Source organism: Anoplophora glabripennis, unplaced genomic scaffold (genome assembly GCF_000390285.2).
Source record: "Anoplophora glabripennis isolate ALB-LARVAE unplaced genomic scaffold, Agla_2.0 scaffold262, whole genome shotgun sequence".
NCBI lineage: Eukaryota > Metazoa > Arthropoda > Insecta > Coleoptera > Cerambycidae > Anoplophora > Anoplophora glabripennis.
Genome location: NW_019416428.1, coordinates 229,709 through 256,895, shown reverse-complemented (window position 1 = coordinate 256,895; position 27,187 = coordinate 229,709). Strand labels below are relative to the sequence as shown.

General features: G+C 31.1%; 1 protein-coding gene across 9 annotated transcripts in view; it reads right to left on the bottom strand.

The window, feature by feature from the left end:
* LOC108907237 (long-chain-fatty-acid--CoA ligase 5) overlaps positions 1-27,187 on the bottom strand; it is a 205,661-nt gene that overhangs the window by 42,896 nt on the left and 135,578 nt on the right. The window contains exons 1-2 of one of the 9 annotated variants that reach the window (XM_018710825.1): positions 23,346-23,425; positions 22,445-22,735 (exon numbers count right to left, since the gene is read on the bottom strand). The exons of 3 other annotated variants lie outside the window; for them this stretch is intronic. In XM_018710825.1, the coding sequence (XP_018566341.1) occupies positions 22,445-22,531 (87 nt within the window). In that variant the 5' untranslated portion in view covers positions 22,532-22,735; positions 23,346-23,425. Of the gene's footprint in view, positions 1-22,444; positions 22,872-23,291; positions 23,426-27,187 lie in introns of those variants that run through there. 5 more of the 9 variants (XM_018710822.1, XM_018710824.1, XM_018710823.1 and 2 more) reach the window with 5 other exon arrangements.

Genomic DNA, 27,187 nt, shown 5'->3' with positions numbered 1-27,187 from the left:
CAGCCCCACAGGAAAAAAAAATCGGATCTAGAATTCATACCCATGTATATTTTTCCGGTGAATCCGAAACTGTCTTCAGATTTGGCCCAACGCAACGTGTCTGAGTTTTCGGGAAAATTAAAAAAACAGGTCAAAATTCACAAAAAAACGTCATTTACGATCGACGAAAGTTATAAAAAGTCAAATTTTTCACTTGTTTAATTCCAATTTATCATCAAAGAGTCAGACAAGCTGGTCTAATTTCATTCAAAAACAGAAAATAGATCAAAAACTCAATTCTCATGGCATAATTCGTGTTGCAGAGTTCTGGATCCATGTTTTTAACCACCCACCCATTTATGAATTCATACATCTTTCTATCCAGTCGTTCATGCATGAATATGCATATTTATCCATCCACCTGTACCACCTATAAAACCCACCCATCCACATCTACTTTTTGTGAGAGATGAGATAACAGCCTAGAAGATTGAGAATGCAATAAAACTTGTGGAATACTGTACTTTCTAAATAAGAGAAAACGATATCTACAAATCATTCTTATTTTCGTTGCTATAACGTGTTCTCTTTTCTTCAAAGGATCTATGCAAAGGGTTACGCTTTCGTTTAGTCCCTCTATTTTTCGTTTCTTAATCATTTTGATCTATTTTCTGTTTTTCAATGAAATTGGACCAGCTTGTCTGACTCTATGATGATAAATTGGAATTAAACGAGTGAAAAATCATACGTATAGTGAGCTGGTAGAATAATTTGCTTTGATCGTAAATGTCGTTTTTTGTGAATTTTGACTTGTTTTTTGAATTTTCCCGAAAACTCAGACCCGTTGGGCCAAATCTGATAGCAGATTCGGATTCAGCGGGAAAAAATACATGGAAATACATGGGTCTGAATACCAGATCCGATACTTTTTTTTTGTGGGACTGTGTAATAATAATAATAATAATAATAATAATATAATAATAATATTCGTATAGGTATGTTATTTGTGTATTCCTTTCATCTTTAGTCATAAAAANATTATAAATAATAAATAAGTTTATTTTACAACGTTTCTATAATAAAGTGGGTAATAAATTTTATAATGCACAAAATATATATTACAGACAAGCTGAAAACGGTGAAAAATGCACCTGCACATAAATCAGTATAAAACAAGGAAACACACAATAGTAAAATAAACAGCAGATGAGTTCAACACGGTGAAAGAACACCTGTTCGTGAACCCAGATACAATAATAAAATAATATCTACTCTTAAAAAAACAAAAAAAAAATACTAAAAGTAATATAACCCATAAAGACATATATATATATATACAGCGATGAAGCTTGCATGATCAGCAAACAAATTATCCCGTAGCTACAGCGATGAAATTTGTATGATCAGCAAACAAATCATCACGCAGCTATATCAGTATATGATTCTTTAAATCAATTAATTCTTTTATTACAATCCTGTCAGTCGTCAATAAATATTTCTTTAGTTGTGATTTGAACGTTCGGTAGGTATGCGACTTGATATTTTCAGGAAGACAATTGAAACATCTCGGGCCCAAGAATACCCAGCTACGTTGCGCCATAGTGGTATTCATTGTTGGCACCCGCAAAAATAATTTTGCAGATTGCCTCGTATGACACACACTACTTGCACGACTGTGACTAAAATGAGCCTCCAGACACACATTGAAAAAGAATATTTGTCTCAGATCTAAAACACCGCAATGGGCATATATATGTATAATTTAATACATGATTAGGAGCTAGTAAGAATGATTTAGATATTTAATTGACGTGCAATTTTTAATTTTGAATATGCAGTAAAAATCTTAGGAACTCAAAATAATATTGTAATTATTCGTATTAAATAAAAGTACAGTTTATAGATTGCGGACATAATACCAGTTTACAGGATGATACAACTTATCCGAAAAATTTTAGGAACAGATGCGGTATGAAAAATGGTGTCAATATCGTAAAAAATTATTGCAAAACCCTTACAGTTTCCGAGGAAAAAATTATTGAAGATGTAGTATTTAAAATCTTTAAATCGGGTTACTGTTAGTCTCTAGCGTTATTCGCGTTGTGCGCTGTACACAATTCGCCCTCTCCACGTAGAGAGAGTTTAGTAGGTATTATATTACTTTTTCAAGTGTCAAACATAGCTTACGTGTATAGCAACTCGGAGTTGATATGGATATTGCTTTAATTTATGGTGAAGCAAGACAACATTTGTGTTATCAACATTTGTGTTATGGCGAAGCAAGATAACATTTGTGTTATGGTGAAGCAAGACAACATTTGTGTGTAGTTCGTAGAAACTGGGTACGACGGGCCCAAATGTGTTTACAGTGGACAAAATTTTGAATAGTAATTCATTAATTAATTAAGTATTTTAATTAAGTATTTTAATTAAGTAATTAATAATAGTAGTTTGTAATATTAGGTATGTCAAATTATTTTATTAATTCGAACCACAAATTTATTTAATTAATTAATAATAACAATAGCGGCAAAAGCAGTTGAATTTGCTGATATAAAATAGGTGTTATAAAATTTTATTTATTGCTTTCCTTAAGAATGAAATTCTTTCACTTTTTTGTACGTTAAATTTTTATTACACTTTGCCGCTGTGCCGGTCTACTAACTGCATGCTTTGCCTTGCGCACGGTCAAGTAATGACGGTAATCCCACAAAATCCAAGGCGTACTACGTCCGTTTTTAGAAGTAAAATTGTAATATTTCTTAGAGGGATTTTTTTGAGAAAAAATATATTTACTCCACTGGCGCCATTTTACTAAAAATTTTTAAATAATAACGATTTTGTAGCCAAATCAGAAATTTACAAGTCTTTAATTTTTTTCATTAATTTATTGTCAATATCAAGTTGTTCATGAAGGAAATTTTTATAAAAACTTGTCATGTTATTTTAACGTCCCCTATATAAATCCGAGAAATATTCTGGGGCACCCTGTATATTTTAAAATGTAATCGTAAAATGTAAAAATACATAGCAAAAATGAAAATAATATACACTCAAACGTGTAATTCTGCACAATGTATTACGTCTGTTCAATTAATTACATTTTTTGTGTATGAAAACCATTACAAATGTATGAAAAACCTATGTGAATTTACACATTTTTTATCAGTGTAATAAGTGGGTGATTTCACTTTAAATACAGAAACTACAGGACTAGATTCATTACCAAAAAATAAGTAGAGTTTGCTCTATAAACGTTTTTCCTGCGAGACTCGGTATTCGAGAGGGTGTTAAAGTTTACAAAAAAATATATTTTTTCTGCTATATCTTCATAATGCGCTGACGGGATTGAATGAAATTTATTACAGCGTACTCGTGGCTTTAATCAGTGCCGTGCTACTGGAGGTACCGCCCCATTTTCCCAAGAAAAAAAATACGCTACTGGCGGTGTTTTGTAAAATAATGTAACATTCGGGTACTGTTACGTTAAATGAATGAAAAATGTTTCTTGGTGTTTTTTAATAGTAGCCGTTTAGGAGAAATTTGGGCTTGTTTTTTCCGTTTTATTGAATTTTCCTAATAAATTAATCTATTTATTTGATGAAAACCTCCTGGTTTTAATTAGTGACATGCTACTAAAGCGTCCTCTAACTTTTCCCAATAAAAGAATACACTACTGGCGGTTTTTTATAGAAATAATTTTATTTCTGGAAAAAACATCAAACTAAATAATAAAATAACATTAGCAAATAGGCCGAGAAAGTAACGAGTCCTACAACAATTGGTCAAAACCAAATTCTTCCGCATCGATACACTTTTGACATGTTTTAATCAGGCTATTCATAGAGGAACTTATCATGACATGATTTTCCCTGAGGAGATTACAGTTTTCCTCTATTCTTTGCCACAATTCGTCTCGTGTTCATAAGCCCAAGAAAGACTGCAGCTTCAGGAATAAATGAATAAAGCTAGTTATAATACTAAAACAATATCATCGTAAAGCTTACTAACTGACAATGCAGACAAAAGAATTCATTTTTGCAGATGGATTTTAAACAAATAATATAAATATGGGGAGTAAATTTGCGCATTATGGTCGGCAAATAAGTAAATTATCTCCTAAACGGCTGCTACTACTATTAAAAAACACCAATAAACACTTTTCATCATTTAACCTAACAGTACCTAAATTTAACATGATTTCTACAAAAAACCGCCAGTGGCGTATATTTTTCTTGGGAAAAACAGAGCGGCACCTTCAGTAGCACGCCACTGGTTAATGCCGCGTGGTTAAGATTACATTCAACAAAAGGTCAAATTAAGTGAATACGCTGTAGTAAATTTCATTCAAATCGTTCAGCGCAATATGAAGATATGACAAAAAATATATTTTTTTTTGGAAAAAAGTTTATAGAGCAAACTCTATCTATTTTTTGGCAATTAATCTATTCTTGCAGTTTCTGTATTTAAAGTGAAATCACCCTGTATAACATATCTCTAAAATATAGGAGGTGAAATTCCTTAAAACTAAAAATGTGAAGGACTTTTAATTAAAGGCCACTTTGGGAATATTATTTACATTAGGTTTTGTAATTAAAGAATTAAGAAACTTTCATAACCTGAATTCAGTTAGCAAACTTTATTACGTTAAGCTTGGGTATGGTTCTCTGCTGTGGCATGTGCAGATTTATTGATACTAATAGTACAGAGAAAGTACAGAAAAAAATTGAGATATTTGTACTTCAGAAAGTGTAATAGATCGCCGGATAATCATTTTATGCGCGGTAGAGATTTATGCCTTTGGAATGAATACATTACGTAACAGGCGTGTTATAGCCACATTAACATTCGGTTATAAAATTTGAAATGATCTGGTGCATAATTCCAGTTTAATGGCTTTGCTTCAGTTTGAGGTTTATTCTAGAAATATCGATCCCAAGAATTAATTCATTTAGGCTATTGATTATGTCTTAAAAAGCAGGGTACTACAACGTTGATGGGTTTTTATTGAATGAATCTTTCAAATGGTTATTCAGAAAGAAAAAACCGCGGAGTGCTATTAAATTAGAGGGTGGAAATTGGAGATAGGGGTGAAGATGCAACCCTTACGGTTTTTTGAGTGTATCTCGAAAACGAAGCAAAATTTGAGGGTATTACATAGGAAAAATTTTGTAGATAATGAGATTTTATATCGAAATACCTTATTTATTAATTATTATTAATTTTTAGATTTTTGTCGCGTTTACCCTTATACGTTTTAATTCTCATTTTTTGCAAAAAAGGAAGGAAATAAGACGTTCAAGGATTTTCATCCCATGACTTGTTTTGAAGTGTCATTAAAAATGACTAATTTAATTCCCACCGAATCTCAAAAACTTAAAACATCTGTATCTCGAAAACGGTTTAGTTTATCGATTTGTAACTAGTACACCTTTTTTTTAGAATTGAACGTAGTTCAATAATTTGTAGTTAAAAAATTTAAAATTGTAAAATACAAAAAGTTAGACAGATTTTTACATTGATAGGACAGTATAATTAGCGCCTTCTAGACGTGACCCCAATACTGTTTACATATTCGTATTTGCCCCCTCAAAAAACGTAAAACTACAAATTTCCAAAACAATCGGCCCATATATACTTAAAATATAGATAAAAAAGGAAAATATTTTTCAACATTAACACCTTGTAGAACGAAAAGGAGCAATAATTGATTAAGGCATGTTTGGCTCAATCACTATTTTGACGTTAACAATTTGCCATTAAGCTGCTGTGTACCATTATTAATGACTCACCTTGTATAAAATGATTTTAATTGCCCGTTTTCCCACTAGCACCCTTGAAGGGGGTTAAATTTTAAATTTTCGTACAAAATTAAGACGTATGCGTATTTCTGTATTTTTTTGATGCTGAAACCGAAAATGACTACAAAAAATTATATCCACTGACTCGATTACCCCCTTACACTCCCCTATAATCATTTAAAAGAACCAGCAGGATCCATATGAAAGTTGGCTCTCGGTAAATTGCGCTAACGTTTTCAGAAAAAAAAAAAAAAGAGAACCAATGGGCACAACGCTCAAAATTCCACCGATCCAAAGTCAATTACCTGTTAATTAGATAAGTTTAAGAGTACCTCCAGCTCCTATGTTGTAAACGTCAATACTTCACCGAGCTCTTAGATGTATTTATGATTTGGTTCTAATCTTAGCGCAACTCAGGAATAACTGCGTGGAGGTGGTAGGTTTATGATCCCTTTGGCGTGCTTGATTAACGTGAGTCCCCTTGTCTCTCACAATTAGGAGTGTTTGATTAACGTGAGTCCCCTTGCCTCTCACGATTTGGGGTGCTTGATTAACGTGAGATCCCTTGCTTCTCACGATTCGGCATTTACCTCTTTCTATGATACCGAACTCTCTTGCTCTCAAACGATCTTCTAAGCCAGTTAAACTGTTATCCGCCTTCACCGCGTGGAGGTGTCTTAGTCGCAAAAGTAGATACGGAATCAATTCTATTCTGGTGGCATAAAATTAGATTCATCTTTTAAACGTACATTCTGGTCGGTGAAGAGCAAAAACATTAAAATCAAAGAGAAAACAAAATGCAAACGGAAAAATAATTAAAATATCTTATCTAGCATAAGGTGTCAAGTTCAAAATATCAAAAGACAAAATAAACACGGTTACGATTAGGACAGAAATCATAATTCGGTTTTAGCGTACCAAAAAAAAATAATAATAAACATACATCTTAATTTTATACAAAAGTTTAAAATTCAACCCCCTTCAGGGGTGCTAGTGGATAAGAGAGGGGTTAAATTAATTTTTTGTAGTCATTTTCAGTTTCAGCGTTGTACGAAAAATTAACCCCCTTCAGGGGGTGCTAGCGGGAAAACGGGCAATTGAAATATTTTTTTATGCTCATATTCGGTTTCAGCGACCCCAAAAACCTAAGAATAGTGGGGTCTACCTCTGGTTCATGATTTTTTTTATTTGTGTGCCTGTGTTATTAATACTATACCTAATATGTACTATGATCATGGCTATACTTTATACACAGGATATTTTTTGAAAACATACCCTAAATCAGGAGCTGAGAGAACACAAAAAATAGGATGACTTTTTCTTATGGATCAGCCCTATGTCTTTTATTTTGATAAAATAGATGATTCTGTTGAATCAATTTTAGTCAATCATTCCAAAAAAAAAAATGAAATGTGTTGCATTGGAATTTGGTATATGTATATGTTGTTAGTTTAGTTAAACATATTATACAGAAATTTCTCACTCACTTTTGCTATTCGCTGCATGTATATGTATTTGATTAATTTCGAGTTAAAAGTCTTGGCGGATAATTCAAGAAAATTATCGCATTGATATTTAAAAATGAAAATTCATCATTCGAGAAGGACTAAATAAAAAATATGTAACTTGGTGTACCGGAGCAAATCTGGCTTTGGTTTAAACCACAGATATTAAAATATTATTAAAAGTAAATATATTTTGTTACTTCTTTATTATACGCATAACAAAATCATCCAAACAAGATTATAATTACATGCATTTTATGTCGTTGAAATATTTAAACTAAATATAAAACACCAAGGTGCTGGTCTAGTGTTGGAAAGTGTCCAGAATTCTACTTTTGTTTTCTCTTGTACGAGTATACATTGAATTGATAGTTGTAATTATAATTTATCAAAGATTGTAAGTTTGCTTTGCCAAGTTTACGGTTCGTCGACTCAATTTTTTATGCATAGAGAAGTAAAAAGTTAAGTATATGCCAAAAACAACTTCCTAATAAAATATATAGGGTATCTCTCAGTTTTGGCCATAGACGTTGAATGTATTAGATATTATTCCTCAGCCAAATTGAAAAGAGGGTGGGCGTCAAGCAAGCGATTTTAAGGAGAAGACAAACTATTCATATTACTTGTTATAAATAAGTTAAAGAATTATATTTAATTAAAATTATAAGAATAGTTTTGAATGGGAATCATAACTTAATTTAGTTTTACTTAATTATAAACAAAATATAACTTTTTAAGTAAATGATTTATGTAGGTGTGTATGCCAGCCTTGGCCAAAGTAAGGTCTATACTCGTATAGTCTTTCCGATCTCGGTCTTAACGCAGCAACTCGGCATTGAAATATTTGAAAAACACGTTCCCATATTTATTTAGCCATACCCATATACAGGTCTGGTCGAACTAAACGTGGAGGTGGTAGAAATGTATACGACCAGTTGAAGAATGCGCGCGCGGGCAAACGCCGTACAAACACAACCACACTGGGCGACTGGGCTTTAAATTTCAGTTATTGACAAATTTCCTAGCAGTGCAAGGCAGTAGTGCATAATTATTCTATTGTTGATTATTCTTATTTAATAACTTCTCTAATCTAAAGCAACAACATTTCCTCATTCTTTCCCGGTAAGGATTTGCTTATACCTTCCTGATGGTTCTTCGTGAGCAGTAATATATTTTAATGAAAATATAAATGTTTTTTGATATGTCATAACCAAAATTTACCATTAATATAATAAATTTGTTTGAGGACATAAATTAAAATATGTTGTTGGCCAAATGAACATATAATAGAAAAGACCCCGCAACTATCCTTATGGAAAACCAATCCCGGTCGAATGGTATGAAACTTTGCCGAATGATAGTCCTCAATGTGTTGATCATGGGACCTACAGGTAGGTCTGAAGAACTACTGTTCTGATGTTATCGAATCCACGTGCTCGATGACCATCAAGTCAAGTTTTCTGAAGGCGCTTCAGCTATTTTCTGAAAACTGAGGAATGCTGCAGATATGCTGATGACGGATAAATGTGTAGCATGCGTAAAAACATAGGATCAAACAGTACCTGTCGTTATCGCTGTTCTTCAGTAGGTGCTTTACCGATTTTCTGAAGACTGAAGGATGATACAGCTATTTTGACCACGGATTCGCATTCAGCACACGAAAATACATCAAGAAATAGTCAGCTTGGTCACTTTATAAAGAAATATTTGCTTTTACTCGCAGAGTATGAGAAAAACCATTTATTTTCCTTATTATAAAAAGTGAAAAATATATATTTGATTATAATAAAGATTATGCAACTACTTTATTCGGGAAATAATTATTTAACATAAAATAATTTATAAGCAAAACGTATTTTTTTAAACATATAATGGGTATGTGACTAAATTATCACAAACTGGCGATATAGAAGCGTGTAGCGAGCGGTTTTATAAAAACAAATTTGTTTGGATTTACAGCCAGTAAATTTTTCAATAAGTGTTTATTAGTAATTATAGTTCTTTCACTCTTCAGTTTAGCCAAGGCGAAACTCGTTTGGATTCAGAGTGAAATAATTTTTCATCATCGAAATAGAGCGAGGAGAGTTAAATCAAAAGGATAGATGGACCAGTACCTACAGATAAAAATATAAATAAAGAAACAACGTAAGTTCTATGGAAGCGAGTCTATAGTATAGACATATGTAGTTTGTTATAATACTTGACAGAACGTCAATATTTTTTGCATTATTTCATCTGTAAACATCAAGTTTTGTTTTTAGTGACCCTTGAAATTTTGTGGTTATGTTTTGTGAGGAAATTTGAAGCCAACTGAGATAAGTTTATCCAAATCTTTGTGGGTAAATTGTTTGGATGAGATATTTAATTGTTATTATATTCCAAAACCTCATAGTTATGAGACTTCGTGAAATTCACTGGTCCATCTCTCCTGTACTCGAATGATAGACGAACCAGTAAACTGGAGGAGAGATAATAATCCTAAAATTTAATGCAATTATCCTTTACAAATCATTCAAAATAATCCAAAGCTAGGTCCATTTAAACTGTACATTAGTAAAACCAGTTTCTGAGAATGATAACGTACAACCAAAGTCATATTTTGTTTAATCTGTACCACGCAGGTAAAAACTATTTTTGGAGAAGACATTAAACCTAAAAAAGCATTTGCATACATTCACTTGCAGCGTTCGTTAATATAACTGTAAACAATGTTAGAAAGAAAAAAATTATGAGAGCTATAAAGACCGCAGATTACAAAAGAAAGAAAACAAACTGAATAAAAATAATAATAAATATCTGAAACAGAAACTAATTAAGACAGAACGCGACTAAAACAATTCCGAAAGGAATTTTCATTTTCAGATTGTAATGAAATATTGTTTAAGGATACTATGTCCAAAGAAGTGATAATAAATTAATATAATATAAACAAATTGGTTAAAGTGCATGGGATGCTCTCGTTGGTTACATGAGAGATATAAAGCAGTAATATTAACCAAGGTACTAAATGATACTATCAGAAACGTTAAATCTGGAGAACACTCTAATTGTAAGAGCTGACAAATTGCCTCAACAACCATTTGAATTGAGTTCATATCTAAAATATTTGGTTTTATTAAGGAATATTCACATGAGGGGTTTTTGGCGAACAAATCGCCCATAAATTAATTTACCAAGTGGCAAGCTTACTTCTGGAGATTAGTTCACGCTAGTTATGCTGGAGTCGAAACAGATCACTGGCGGCAGTGGGTAGGTACCCTTAGATAAAAAAAATAAGAAGCGGGAAGTAAGGAACTAATACTAAAGCGACACAGAGCATCATGTTAGCCATGTTTGCTTATACAGTACATGATACTGTACTAGTTGCATGCTCATTTTAAAATATTGAAGTATTTTTAATAAACTTAGCGCTATTTAAAAAAAGCGACAAGTAAAGTAGTAAAGTAAGAGTTTGCTGTCACATTTTCCATTTAACTTCAACCAGCAATGAAGTAAGGTAAGGCTAATTTAATGTATATATAACAGTTTATCTACAAGTTATTTAAAGTTATTTATAAAAAAATAAACCTAGGTACCTTAAATAAACAAATCGAAGTAAGCTCAAGTTATTTAAATTTCATAGAAAACAATACATAAAAATGTTACTACAAAAATAAATGTTTATACTCCCGTTAAAAAACATACTTCCCGTGTATAACAAGGGATTACATTTATCTTTTGGGAATCGTAAAGTTGTTAGAAAGGCCGATTTATAAACTTTTTTTTTTATCTTTTGCCTAAAAATGTATCTACATTCTTTAACACTCGCTCTTTGCGTTTGTAGTTATGGGAAAGGAACGACTACCTATGATAAATGAATAATATGTACGTGCAGGGTCCTGTATTGAGAGTATAAGTGCACCATAATACCTTAGTAGGTCATACACATAAAGTTTTGACTACGGATGTGAACAGTACAGAAAATGTTTGGAAGTTTCAGTTTGGTAAAAAATTAAAGTTCTAGTTCTCTCGTTGTTAAGCTATCTACAGGGTGATTCAGAACTTATCAAAAAAAATAAAAATTCTGGATGTACAGGGGACCCTTACAAATACAATTTTGTAAAGAAAAAATCAAAAAGGTCAGTTCGAAATTAATTTAAAAATACACTTCTGCACGGCACTGGAAACTGGTCCACTGTAAAACCTGACCTCGCACAATGCGACCGTTATGGCGGCGTGATATAAACGGACAAAAACTTTCGCAAGGAAAGAAATATGTAAATAGCATTTTATCGCACCTATTTTATATCGGCAAATTCAAATGCTTTTGCCTTTATTAATTATTAATAAAATTAATTTGTGTTTTTAAATAATAAAATCATTTGACATACCCGATGCTGCAACAGCAATTGTTCAAAATTTTATCCACTCACTTGTAAACACATTTGGGTCCGTCTTACTCACTTTCTACGAACTAACACAAATGATGTCTTGTTTCACCATAACACAAACGCTTCACCATAAATTAAAACGATATCCATCAACTCCGAGTACACGCAAACCATTTTTGACACTAACTACCCATTTTTGATACCAACTACTAAAAACGTATTATAAAAACCCCAGATAACAGGTAAATATGCAACGACGATTGCAAAATCCGAATTCAGTATTCGGAGTCGATGAGGCCACGTGGTGAATGATGCTAGAGACTACAGTTGTCCAGCTGTGTAGTGGTTTAATGTGCTATAACTCCAATAATTTTTTTCTCAGAAACTAAGGATTTTACAAAAATTTTTTTACAATATTGACTCCATTTCTCATGCCGCATCTATTCCTAAATTTTTTTGGATAAGTTGTGAATCACCCTGTATATGCACACAAATGTTTTTGCTAAATACAAATGGCCAAAAATATAACAAATATTATGGCATTATGCAAAACAAACTTTTTAATATTGAAAAAAAAATCGGAATATTAGTTAATAATAGTTTAGATATTTAGTAATGTTTATTGTATTTATGTATGTATTGTATTTAATGTATATTATATTGTATGTAATGTTTATTAGTAGAAGTAGTTTTAAAAATTTGGTATTTTAAGTAATTAGTCGCGATTTACTCTCTAATAAAATTTTGTTTAATAGCGTATATTATCTGCAAAAAATTAAAACACAAAAAAAATTAATTCGAAGAAAAATAGAATAAAAAAGATCCCACTTTAGAGCCTGTCTCATTTTGTATATTGAAGGACGACCTTTTTGAGAATTTTCCGAAGAAAAAAAACGAACTCTTTCAAAAAGCACTTTTTTGGTTTAAAATTAAAAAAAACACCTCAAAAAACTAAAAATGTATTATTTTTATATTTTTTTTATAAAACTACATCTCAAAACGAACAAAATGAAAAAAAAATGATATTATTTTGCCAGGTATTTGAAAATGTTTTACTCAAAGATGCTCATTACTTCTTGAAAGCTTGAAATAAAAATTTGAAAAAAATTCATAATAGCTACTCTAAATGGTCCGATCATGACCTCAGTGATTTGGCATACCTAATAGATTTAATTTTTCAAAATATAGGTATCTATAAGAATTTTAAATATTCAAAGTCGGAAATAGTAAATTTTATACTTCAAGGAACTATCACAAATTATTAATTTGTAACATTTCTAAGTAATATGTAGATATTACAAGATAATGATGAAAACTTTTTGTTTTGTCTAAATATATATCTTTGGTATCGTAATATGAGAATTTGATTTATTATTCTACAAATAGATTAATTTGTATAGAAATGAAAAAGTCTTGGCAAAGCGCCGTTATAAAATAAAATATTTATTTATATCATCGAATTCAGAAAATTACGAGAATTGTAAGATTTTTCTTCAAAAGCTTTTGCTGCGCTTTTACAGTATTGACTGTAATTCTACGACTTCGTATGAACAAAATTAGAAATCACGTCGGTTGTGGCTCCATACATATTTAAAATTTTACATCATTTTCTAAAAATTTCAGTATGTTTATTATTAGCCTAAAAAACTATTTATAACTGTTTCTTTGGGATCAGATGAGCCTATGACATATTTTCTTCTCAAAAACATGTTTCACGAACGTGTGAAATTAATATGATACATCAAAGTACTTCATTAGTCAATCAATACCTGTTAAATTTTAATATCCAACATATGCGGTAAGCATTGAAACTGAAGCTTCTAGTCTGATTTAACTTTTTTAATTACATTTTTTGACACAGGTGTTGATATGTAATTTATATCCGGATCTTTTGATATTTTTTCAACTGCTTAAAGTTCTTCTTAGATGATACATTTCGTTATTTTATATCTAAAGATCAAAAATAGTGTCACAACTGAAGCAGGCCTCACACATCACGGTACTTGTGATGTCCATAGTCCATTTTTTTCAGATATTTCGATAATCTGAGTTCCCACATTATTTGCCCAGTATCGAGAACTGTCATCGGTCAAGTGACTGCTATATGCTATGCTATATTATATTATGTATGTTTCCGAACATAATAAAGAAATGAAATTTTGCATTTATTTTTTTATTGTGGTCAGGTTTCCTTATTTTAATGTACATAAATTTCAGATAAATACTGCATTCTATACCGAGCGTGAATTTTTAGTCTACAAATTTTCTACTTGTCATTTTTGTAGTATTATTCTTAATTTCTGAAATTTAGGGCAATATATTAACACTTATCTATTATTTTTAGAGAAATAAAAAAATATATGAAGCTTAAAAATTCAATACTCTAGTAAAATTATGAAAATTTATAAAATATTTAAAAATATTTTCTTTTAAAGAGGGGGATAAATGTGACGACGATTTATCTAAATTCTTTATACATATTAAATAAACGACGATTTCGGCGGTCTTCTCCAGAAATCTTTGTTTCAAGGACGCAGTTTCCAAAATTTGGTAAGTAAGTACTAGAAAACTGTTTGTCAAGATTTTACCATATTTAATAGGAAATGTGGATAAAACTTATAGGAAACAATAAAAGTTATAATTAATTTCATTCGATGTGAATATTTATAGTAATTGTACAGTTATTACATTTGGTAACACTTATAATATCTGGATAATTATTCCCCTCACGTTTACTAATTGTTACATTTTTCTCAAAATGATTTGACCGCTCCATTTCAGTCACCGGAGGCTCAATATTATCTGACTGATCCATTAAAACAGCATGATGCGACGTACTACTAGAACCTGGTGTTGAAGTGTGAATCCTGTTGGCTATTTCATTTTTGTTACTTAAACTGTCAGTAACATAACTTTCTGCAATCGACTGCTAATACAACGACTCCTGTATTAGCCAGTAACGTTGCCGATGTTCTTCGGACTGAATGACCTGTATATGTTTCAGGATCTTCTATCTTCAAAAACTGTGCAATCTTATTAGGAATCATCTTGCCGACCGGTTGGATGTAACATCTACCGCTTGATAGCAGATAGCGCATAAAAAAGCATGAAATTTCAGTTCTAATTTCCAATCTAATCTTGATATGATATTAACAGAACCCAGACGAGAAGTAATTGTAAACGTACGTGACATACCCTTTTTAGAATCTGGAATTGTAACTACATATAACAATGTCATCGAAATTTTTGAAATTAACATTGTCCAAAGTAAGTTTGCATAACTCATCAAAACGACATGCTCATTTAGAAATAATAATTCAAAACCAGCAAAATTGCAACTTTTATGTAGCTCTGTTTATAAACACCTTAGAAACGACAAAATCCAAACTACCAAGGCTACTTTGCAAGATTTTGTCTAAATGAATTGATTAAGAAATGTCAAGAAATAAAACCTAATCTTTATTCATGAACTACAAGGAACTGTGGGAGCAGATAATAGTTATTTACACCATAAAGGAGGCAAGTATTATTTACCAGTCGAGGACGATTTTGCACCCGAGCGGAGTGAGGGCTCGGACTATAGTCCGACACTGCTGCGTGGTGTATAACATTTTATCTGCTCCCACAGTTCAATTTACTTTAATTTGTTTTTCTACGATCAGTGTCGAAAACTTCATTAAAAATAGTGCAACATTTGTATTTCACATTTTTTATAAATCTAAACACAAAAATTCAATCGGGGGTCAAAATATAGTGAATCATCCTGTAACCTTGTATGATCGTTTAGTTTCAATGTACACTTGTCTGATCATAATTAGTGAAGTGAGTCGCATATATTATGAAAGAATAGAGTTTTAAAAATAAACGGGAATACATTCAAAGTTTTTAAACTTAGATATATTTTCGTTTATCGAATAAAGTAAGTCATGTGCATGTTGTTCTACCCAAATGATCGACTGAACATTTGGCACCAATTCTATGTTGATGTAAGTTTAACCAGTTCAAAATTTAAAAATTGTTGCTTGCGGTCATGGATTCATTATCACATCTTTTATTTATAGATGTACTCGTTCTGCTATTTCTTTGAAAAAAACAGAAATAAATTGAAACTGTAGCGAAAAATTTGAACCAAATTGAAAAATTATCTTATTTGTTTTATTTTTTTATTACAGGTGTGTTACGCAACTAGCTGAGGGCCGATGTCCTGTCATTGAAGCACGAAAATTTGTTTTCTATTAATAATTATTCTATAAATAATTTTTTTAAGGTCGCCGGACACAATTTGGCACAATTTCACATGTAACACATGCTGTACAGGGTGGATTCGGTAACACTACTGATGTGAACGTGAAGGAAAATGGACATAAGGTATTATCATTTTTTTTTTATAATTCTGAAAAATAATGAACTGAATTAAATTAATTATAATAATTAAATAAATAATGATAAGAGCAAATAATTCACATAAAAACGTAATGTTGGTTCTTATCAGAAAAATGTATTGTAAAATTCAAATCAAAATACATTCTTAGAATTTTGAAATTACTGAGTTTTATTTAATTAATTACATTTTCAGTTACCTGCAGTTAATTTACAATTAGATATTGCCATGTCCTTTTTGGTAATTTGAAGAAATCACATTTCCACAAAATTCCAAAGAGATCATTATATTATTTATTATTTACTTGAGTAATACTTAATCATAACAAAGATTTGAACCATATAGAAAAGTAATTTGAGCTCATTCTGTAGCGTCATCGTTCTTTATTTTATAGACATCTGTTGAATATAATTTTGTTGGTTACTTTTATTAGTTTGTTTAATATTGATGACATTATAAGTCAACTCTACAGAGTATTCATTTAAAGAGTAGGTATCCCCATAGCCTTAATTACATATTGACCAATTCCTATAAACTTTTCTTGTTAGACAGATCTTGCGAAATGACTTCGAAATATGTTCTCATTTACTTTATAATTCAAAACCATTTTTCTGGTTAAAAAAAATAGAGATTTCCTTTATTAATAAAATTAGGTTTCAGGCCACTTTGGAAATTTTCCAAAAAAAATCCATAATAGTAAAGAAAATCATGTTGGCTACACATTTAATTGGGTGATACTTTGGACATTCTTGAAAGTTGAAAGAAAGTTCGTTAAGAAAAAATATGGAAACAGTTATTTCTTAAACAGAACAATATACAAATAATATCTTATTTTAAAGGAAATATTGCGTATACCTACACATTATAACAGATTTGGACAGAAGACATTTTAAATCGATAACGTTAGTATATACCATTGTTGAAAATAACAGTAAATACGATCAGCTTATAGCCCCAGAGAGACTATCCTTACGTTCCTTTTCTCTATGAGCTACAAGCTCCAACTTTTATTAGACTACATCACGCTAATACTCATGAAACATGTAGTAAAATATAATTCGCCAAAATAAAATGAAATGTTTAAATAATTAATAGAAAAATACATGCCTGATATGTTTACATTTTTATATTCTCAAATAATGCAATTATTCAGAGCTTCTTGCTTTCACCTTTGTCAAAGTTTGATCATGTAAAAAAAACAGCTGATACAAAGAGATTTTTTTGTTTCCACATTTTACTTTGGACTGTTTCATCAGGCAGCTTCCCTTCTCGTCATAAATTTTAACAAAAGTTATGTATCAATTAAAATTAATGGAAAGAATGACATTTAAAAAAAAACGACGTTTGTTAAAAGAGATGGAATTGCAGGCAACAACACTTCATAGGTTGTATGTCCATGTTAGCAATGAATAGCATGATATTGCTTGTGTGAAAATACCAAATGCAAAATGTAAGACTTTAAAAGGATTCTGTTATTTGTTGATTTTTTAAACAAAAATATCGAAAATTAACAACCGTAATTGGAGAGAGATTGTGTGTACGCAACGTTTTAGTTTTAGACTAAAGACGTGTTTTCTTCCAAATCTGAAGAAACATGCATTTCTGTAGCGATTTTTAGGAGTATTCTATATATAGGTAATAGTTCCCTTGAAGTTTTTTATTATTGAAATCTCGAAAACGATGAAAAATGCAGTTGCTAAAATTACTTAAAGTTAACATCTTAGAAGGTTTAAAAATATTCTAATAGTACCAGTCGCTGCAAATAAAACTTCTAATAATTACAGTCATTAAAAAATGGACTTTCCATAGAAATTTCTTTTTTAATAACCTATATGAAAGTAACAAGAAAAGTCAGGTTAAGTTCAAGAGCGCTTATGTAACCTTTTTGTAAATCAATCATTCTTAACTGAATGCTCCGCGATATCTGAAAAGTGGATAAAAATTAGTTTAGCTAATACCTGATTCTCCTTCGTTTTGGTTGTCAACAATAGCGTCGCAGAATTCTTTAATCCATATCTTTACGATTATTTTTTATTGATCATGCATTTAATAGCTGCCATTATCCTATAATCTTAAAATAAAATATCTATTCATTCACTTCTACTGTTATTTTGTGTTATTTTTAGTTGTAGTAATAGAAATGAGTACAACATTTAAATAGAAAAGAAAAAACATTTAATACAGGTAGGTAAACAACTACTTCATTTTCCAAGTCATCGAACTTTCATGGTAACTAAGAGTTTTCTCTTATTTTGTAATAATTATTGCATGTCAATAATTATTTAGATTAAAAAAAATGTATAAAAACTGTTTAAGAAATTCACGTGCAATGTTTATTTGTTGCAGTATGTAATTAAAATGCTTTGTCAAATATTAATGGGGTTTTCTACGTCAACAAAATAAGAAATATTTCGTTGTCAAGACAAGTTTTTTTTCTCTTATTTATTTGTATATTTTGTCGCCTGTGAAAAAAATGGAAATTAATGAAATAAACCCTTGCGTTAAAAGGGTTAATTGAGGGTTATTTTTCAGAAAACATGTTTGCTTAACCAAAAATCTCACACTATCTTCAATAAGTTGTTGACGTTTCGAAAATCAATTTTTTTATTTTCGGAACGGATAACAACGTTTCGTTTTAAAATTAGTTTTGATTTTTGACAGCTTAAATTTATTTGTTCATCTGTTTTCATTGCTAGAGATATCATATTGTTTGTAATTATTTATTTGGGGCATTTTCAGTTAATCTTTTATTTGATTGGGTATTTCAGCTACACTGAAAAGAAAAAATAACTCTGCACCAAAATGGATCGGTTATAAGGTTGATTTTTATAAACATATCACACTATTTGTTTTTAAAAATCATAGTTTTTTTTAAAGAAATTTAGTAAAAAGCGCACACATTTTTTTAGATAGAAAAACAATTATAATTGATCTAGTTACTAGTTTTGACATTGTCATTTTAAAATCTCATCCTCTTTTTTAAACGTTTGATATACCAAGTGTTTTTTTAACCTGAAACTTTCAAATATCCTGAGTAATAAGCACCCTACGAAAAAAATGTCAATAATCAAATTTTTATCATTCCGCGGGGGAAAACTTTGAAATCTTAAATAGGAACCTACTGACAACCTATGTATACGATTCTGCAATGTGTTTACAATAAAAAATACTACGTTATTATGTAAATACTCGAAATTCGTGGCCAAAAACGTCAATTCATTTTGCAAATTTCGAATAACTGGGAAATTGTTACCTGTAGAAAAACTGTTTTCATTATCAAAACTTTCGTTCACAAATTGACTTAAAGGTCATGAAGAAAACGTCACATTTTTCTTTCCAGTGTAACAGAAATATTCAATCAAATAAAAAATGAGATATTAGGTAATGCCACATATTAGTAATATGTGGCATTACTTACTTCTTATTTTCCCTAGTATTAAGTACCTACTTATTTTTTTAGTATTTGTGGTCAACAAGGATAAACAAAGCAAATAAAAACTAAAACTGGGATACAAATATGTAATTTCAAACAATACCTATGTGAAACATAAATTGATAGAATTAGAAAAATACAGGATGTCCCAGAATAACGTGTACAACAGAAGACCACAGATTCGTGGACTCAAAATAGGCAGATTTAGGCTAATTCACCTCTATCCAAAATAGCTTCGTTTGTCCGCTAGATGGCCTCAAAGTTCGTGAAAATTTTTTGAATTTTGTTAATAACTCGAATACGTGTTATTCGATTTTGATTATTTTTGGAGTGTGGACTTTTGCTTTCAATCTACACATTTTGGTGTTATACAGAGTGTTTTTTAAAACCTACAACTTCTACAAAATTGATGTATGGTGATAATATCCGTTCATAACTTTTTCCTCTTTCGGGTAATAATGACAACTATTTTTTATCTAGTATAGGTGCACCATTTGGAAGTTTTTGGGTCTTTTGTAGAATTTTGATTAAATGAGCGGTTTGGGTACAAAAAATATTTTTTAAATTATCGCGCAACCCATATTATAATACTTAACAAAGTGCTAGTAGACACTAATTTTGTAGATTGACTGTCATTTCAGTCTGATTTTTAAGTCATTGTGTCTGAAAATTCTTAATGAGTGTTTACGACGATAATATCTTATCTAACAGGTGGTATATCTACCACCTGTTAGTTCATTTTTCGATGTGGATACACACATACGACGAATTATTACATGTGCCTAATTTTATTCAAATAATTAGAAAAAACAATCAAATACAACCAATTGATAACATTGTTATTGGTCCTGTTATTCTACCCAATAGACTGAATGGGGAATTTTATTTAGAATTTTTGCTAACACTACCCGAGTTATTGGAAGGTGTGTTGTTATTACTCAGAGTTAACAAGTGGTTTATGCATGATGGAGCTCCACCACATTTCACTGTAAATGTCCGGCAGTATCTGAACCAAAGATTCCCTCGTCGATGTATCGGTAGAAGGGACAATGCTCCTGTTAACTGGCCTGTATGTTCACTAGACTTAACACCTTCCGACTATTATCTTTGGGGCACTCTGAAAACAACAGTATATGCTTCCACATCTAACATTGAAGAAGAGTTGTGGAGGCATAACCAAATTGCCATAAATGTTTAAAAAAATTGCCCTCAAGAAATGCAAAGGGTGTCCTTTACCTTGCTTCGCTGAATTAACCTTTGTGATAGCAATTGTTGTCATTTTGAACAGTTTTTATAATAAGTTGTACTAAATTTAATAACCTAAACTTTGTTACTTTTATCTCCAGCATTTTTTATTGTATTTGATTGTTTTTACTAGTTATCGCAATAAAATTAGGCATGTTGTAAATAACACTAATTCGTCGTATGTGCGTGTATCCATATCGAAAAATTAAGTAACATGTGACATATCTTACGTAGTAAATACTCATTAAGAATTGGCAGGTACAAAGATCAAACTGAAATTACAGTCAACCTACAAAATCAGTGCCCACTAGCACTTCGCTGCCTACAAGTATTGTAATACGGGTAGCAAGCTAATAGACATTTAAAAAATATTTTTTATAACCAAACTGCTCATTTTATCAAAATTCTACAAGAGTCCCAAAAACTTCCAAATAGTATCACCTATCAAATAAAAAATAGTTGTCATTATTGCTCAAAAGAGGAAAAGGTTATGCACGGATGTTAATACCACACATCAATTTACAAAATTCAAAAAATTTTCACTAACTTTGAGGTCATCTAGCGTCCAAACGAAGCGATCTGGGACACCCTGTATATTTTATTAACTAAAAAAAAACAATTGCAGCGATTTAATTGAAATTTGGCAAGCAGATTTAGTTTATTGTTCATAAATTTATGTACATCATACTGATTTGTTATATGTACTTGTTTTTCCAGATAAATTATAAAATTTTCGCCTATGTCTAAAAGTATCAAAACATCTAATTATTTTTGGAATAAAAATAATCTATGAATGAAATTGATTATAATTTACATAGTTACATTCTTTTTTTTTTATTTGAAGTGAACTATTTTCATTAATTTTGAACATACATCCCGAACACGAGGAATTTCTAGGACTTTTTATAAAATTTTATATTAATTTATTATGTATTATAGTAATATTAAAAATGTTTCAGCAAAATTTTACTAATTCAGTTAAAATAGAAAACCTTTTAATTGCCATAATTTGTTTATTCTGATGTACTTTTTTAAATGTTCTTTTAAAGCAAGCTTAAACTAAAAATAAATTTAATTTTTTAAATTTCTTGAAGTTAATAAAATGTTTTACAATTTAACTGTTTTATGTGATACCTAAGAAATTAAAATTATATTCTTAAATGCAAAGACTATTGGTAGCCAAATGTCTCCAGTTCATTCAATGGTAACGTCCTCTTTCAATTTAACATTATGTTAATGTACTTGTGCCGCTTTACATGAACATAAAAATGCAACCTCATTTTTCTCGAAAATGGTACGTGCTACCGAATTTCTTATACCTTTTTTTTAGAAATTTAACAACCGTTTAGAAATGTAACAAATTTTGACATAAATACTTTTTTTCAATTGTACCCCTCCTCCTGTATCGGCTACACTGCTTTTCAGAATGAAACCATTTGCACATTATTCTTAATGCATAGTTGATGTTTACTCGTGTACAAATTTTGGCATTTTTATCTTTAGTCGATGTAAAGATAAGGAAAATCATTTGGAAAGTAACAACTTCAACACACTGCATCTCGAAAACATGGCGTCTAAGAAAAAAACGTGACATGAACTACTCCCTTTATTTTCCCATGAGAAACTTGCACACAAGTTTTTTTGAAACATGAAGCGGACACCCTGTATAACAATTCTTTGTTGTATTTTTTATACACCTACGTCTAAAACTGCAATATCATTTGACTTACTTTATAATTATAGACGTCCGACTGATTATTTAAATTTATCGGTACACTGATTGGGGGGACACTAGTACATCCACAACAGTTGCACATTTTCACTGACCACTCGATATGATTCGAATTATATCACTATCTTTTCAAGATATATTGTAGCGAGTTGAACAGTTTAAAAAACAATATTTTCAAATTCATTGAATATTTCTAAATTAGTTGAACTGTATTGTCTGACTCACAAAATATTCTTGGCTACACCTCAAGATCACAGGATTTATATAATATAATGTAGAAACGCTGGCACTTTAAAATAGCAGAAGACTGGACAATTTATTCGGAGACCACAGATGTTTTGTAAATATTTCGCAGATATGCTTTTCTATAACTTATACTCAAAACTGACAATGAGTCTTCTATTAGTAGTATGTGTTAACTCTTTCTGGAATCAAATATATATATATATATATATCATCCTTCCCACTAGTTGTTTTCCTTAAAATATATTTATTATACTCCAAAATTACTTTAAGAGGCACATAATAGAAACAATGATTGACGTAGTATTAAAGAGACTATTAATCTAAAATCCTGCTTTTAATATAATTCAAATTAGGTACCACAAGCACTTTTTAAAGAAAGAAAAATGTACTGGAGATGAGAAATTAAAATTAATTCATTACTGCAAATCTTGATTGGAAACGCTGTTGAAATACTAGTGAACGGTTATGATATTTAAACTGAGTACCGAGTACTCAATACATTTGATTTCTATGGCATGCAGATGATGTAACTACATTTGAAAAACACTATTCCGACATTGCAAAACTCTAGTCGTTCGTATGCCCTGCGAAATATTTACATTTATGAACAATATTAGCACTTCACTGTTAGAGGAGATCTCACTATTTCCTACTTTGCACAGAGATTTTTAATCGCGTCGCGACGCCGATTTACGGGATATACCCAACCGGTGGCGCAAGTACGAAGGATAAGCTTGACGGGAATAGTAATTTGCCAGTGCTTTCCCACTCTGTCTTATTATATACCTGGAGCCAAAACTGACATGTTGATCAAATGATCGGTCTGTAACGTGTCTGAAAAACAAACGTAAGAATAGACACTCGAAATACGAAAATTATTTATTTAAACATTATGTTTCTATTTTTTTAATATCTTTAACGATTATGTTTAAAAAGGGATAGAACTATAAACCAAGATATATACAGGGGGGGTCATGCTGATAACATTCTACATTCTTAACTTTTTTACCTTTCTATATGTAGGAAAAAATGGTGCAGACCAAGGTTTTAGGAAATATTCTTATGATTTAAAAAAATACATTTAAAAATCATTTACTGCATTTCGAAGATAAGAAACAAACATTTCTCCAATTTAATGGAACACACTATATATTTGTCATTTGTCTTTTTTTTATTACAATTCACACACACAGGGTGTTCTAAAAGTAACGCCCGGCCTTCTGGGTATTGATTAAGGGGATAAAAACAAATTGAAAATCAAGCGTGAACAATTTTGCTATTGTTTTTCTTTGTTGAGTTATTCAAAAAACTAAAAATAAACATTTGGGCTGCAGTAGTTCTGAGCTGTATTTACTGAAGCTGTATATTTTTAAATGAAAACTTACCATTGCCATTGTTAGATGATGTTCCGTTAGCAGTAGACTAAATTAATGGTTTCAACATGATAGAGCTCCATCACATTATGGTTTACGAGTATGTAATTATCTGAATCAAAAGTTCCCAGACAGATGTATTGGAAGGGGTGGACCCATAGCATGGCCTCCTAGATCACCATATCTGAATCCCCTAGATTTTTCTTTTGGGTTTATTTAAAAGAAAAGATTTACAGCGAACCTGTTGTAAATCCAGAAAATGTAGTAGCTCGTATACATGCTGCTGTCGCGTTAATAGAACAAGAGATGCTACAAAGGGTTCGTGCTTCAATGTTGAATGGTGTCAATCTTTGTCTTGAAGTAGAGGGCAACTTATTTGAACATCTTTTCTAAAAACAATTTCTACTATTTAAGCACATTATAGTTTTATTTTATAAGTTTTTTCCTCTCTATTTTAAAATTGTTTTATTCTAATGTTTTTCTCTATCCATTTCCGGTTACTTACACCCAGGTACAACCGACAATCGCGAACTATACTTACCTACTATTGATTAGAAATTATTTGCCTTGGTATAAGCACATACCTCAGTTTTGAGACAAAATAATTGGATTTCCACTTTTTTCGTTTTTTGAATACTTTTTTCAATAACTCAACAAAGAAAAACAATTGGAAAATTTTTCAGTCTTGATTTTCAATTCGTTTTTGTCTCCTTAATTAAATCCCAGAAGGACGGGCGTCACTTTTGGGACACCCTGTATACATGTCATATATTTGCTATATTTGATAATTTGTACAATATTTTGGTTTATATACTGAACCTGCACATAGTCAAAGATTGCCAACGGAATCACTACGTGGGTATGTTTTAAGCTGTTAAATTTACTAAACAAATCTTTAAATTCTCTATTCATATATGTATGTATGTATGTATGTCGGAGGGGTGGTGGAATTGTTTTCCATCACGGCACTTAGGCCTTATTAGGCCCCTTGTACACCCTCCTTCATTACTCGAGTACTTTTCTTCAAACCATCTTATTTACTACACGGATGGCTTGGTGGCAAAGTCTCGTACAGTTTATGTATGATAGCATAGTCTTGAGTTACAGAGATTTCTTGCTCTGCTCTCATTACCATTTATCGGGGACCACACGAGTGCGGCAAATGTTGGGCGACCCAGGTCTCTTGGTAGGCTGCTACAGCCATGTCCCCGAGCCTGCCTTAGGTCACCCATCCAAATTCCAACAAACGTCCGTGATGCTTGACTCGGCAGATCGAAATCCGCCGGCCAAGACACTCGGCTAGGAGGTCCCCCTTCTCTATTCATCTATTTCATCTTATTTTAAAAGGTGTTATCCTATTCTAGACAAACGACACATCAAGCAAGTTTTTAATGTAATATCCATCTTTGATAATACTAACTTCGTTTCATATTTTCTTCTTTAAGCCCTATAAATAATTATTCCTATAGAAAGGACTATATCGAGATTAAATTCATTAATTCATAAGAAAAATTTACTTGAGAAATCGTCCTTTGTTTCTAACATAATGGGGGTTATTATAAAATATTTTTCATACCATAGAATTTTTTTCTTAATAAAATATTTAAAGATCTGTTTAGTAAATTTAATAGCAGAAAAGCATAAATACGTATAGGTTCCATAGCTTAAGGATTTTTAGTGAATTTCAATATTTATTCAGTATACCAGTCTTGATTACCTACGTTATAGAATTTTGATACTTATTTTTACTTATTTGTTTTTTAATTTAAATATTAAAAAAATAGACTAATGTCTAAATGTAACTCATTAACGTAAGATATAAGTATACCACCGTTGTTTGTTTTTTGCAGTTATTGTCATTGACTTCTACTCTAAAAATGGTAGCCTCAAATATCACTAGGGATCGGAATCTCAGACAATGAAACATAATGTCCTGTTTTAATGTAATCTTGATCTTATTGTTTTAATAATTTATAATTTTACCGCCGAGATCACATGCGCATGTCTAAAATAGTAGAAGATTTTAATAGATACTATTTTTACTAATGGTGGCGAAGCATCAACTACTTCTACTGCAGATTTTAGTAATCCCACTATCCGCGTCATCGTATAATAACATGATGATCTGAAGCTTCGCATCGATCAATTTATTCGATACATATCGGGCGGCACCTAATGCCTGCTCTGTCGGCCTGATGTGCAGGTGAACAATCCAGGTTTTTTGCTGTGAGACGTTGACCGTGCATTTCATCGTCGTTTGTGCGTGGGTGAGTGAATTTGACGCTTTGCTTGGGCGAGTGTATGTCACGTGTTTTTATGGCAGTCAGTAACATTGTGTATCGTGAGCATAGAGCGACACAGGCTTGACCGAGATTTAGTGTATTTCTACTACTACAAAGCGTATCGTTGCTTACTATAGTAGGATCGTATTCGATGCAAAGTAGAGCTAAAACTTGTCGGTCTTTTATCAAAGGAAAATCGTGTCATTATTTTTAGGACGCGTAAGGTAAACCATTTAAAAAAAATGAAATTGAATGCAAAATCTGAAATACCGCATTATACGCATTGTGTTCTGGTAGTAGTTGTAGGTACATCGGGTGTATGAAGTGGTCGGTTATACGTCAAATACTAAGCTGGCGAGCTTGGTCGTAAATCAGAGACCGCCTCCAAAAAACAAGTAAACAACAGTGGCGCCTACAGAGGTAAAATACATATGTGGAGCTTAAAAAACAAATTGGATTTATAATAAATTACATTTAAAACAAATAGTTTATGAGAATAAAGGAATTTTTGTAGGAACAGGGGTGTCAGACGTGAACTGATCCCTTCATTCCTTTATAATTCATAAAGAAATTATTCAATTTCTAAACCCTTTAAAACCGTACTACACTGGATCCCTTGACAGGCAATGATTTATTACTTTGCATAGAATATGATCCTACTTTAGCTTAATATAGATTACCACTGTTTACTTATTTGATTCTCGCTACTAAGTTTCCGATATCTAGATATCGCCAATTAATTGACAGATTTATTGTAATATGTAACAGGCACACAAATAGAGTAGATTATATCAAATTCTTCATCAACAGATATTTTGTAAAAAATTTTTAAATGTGAAA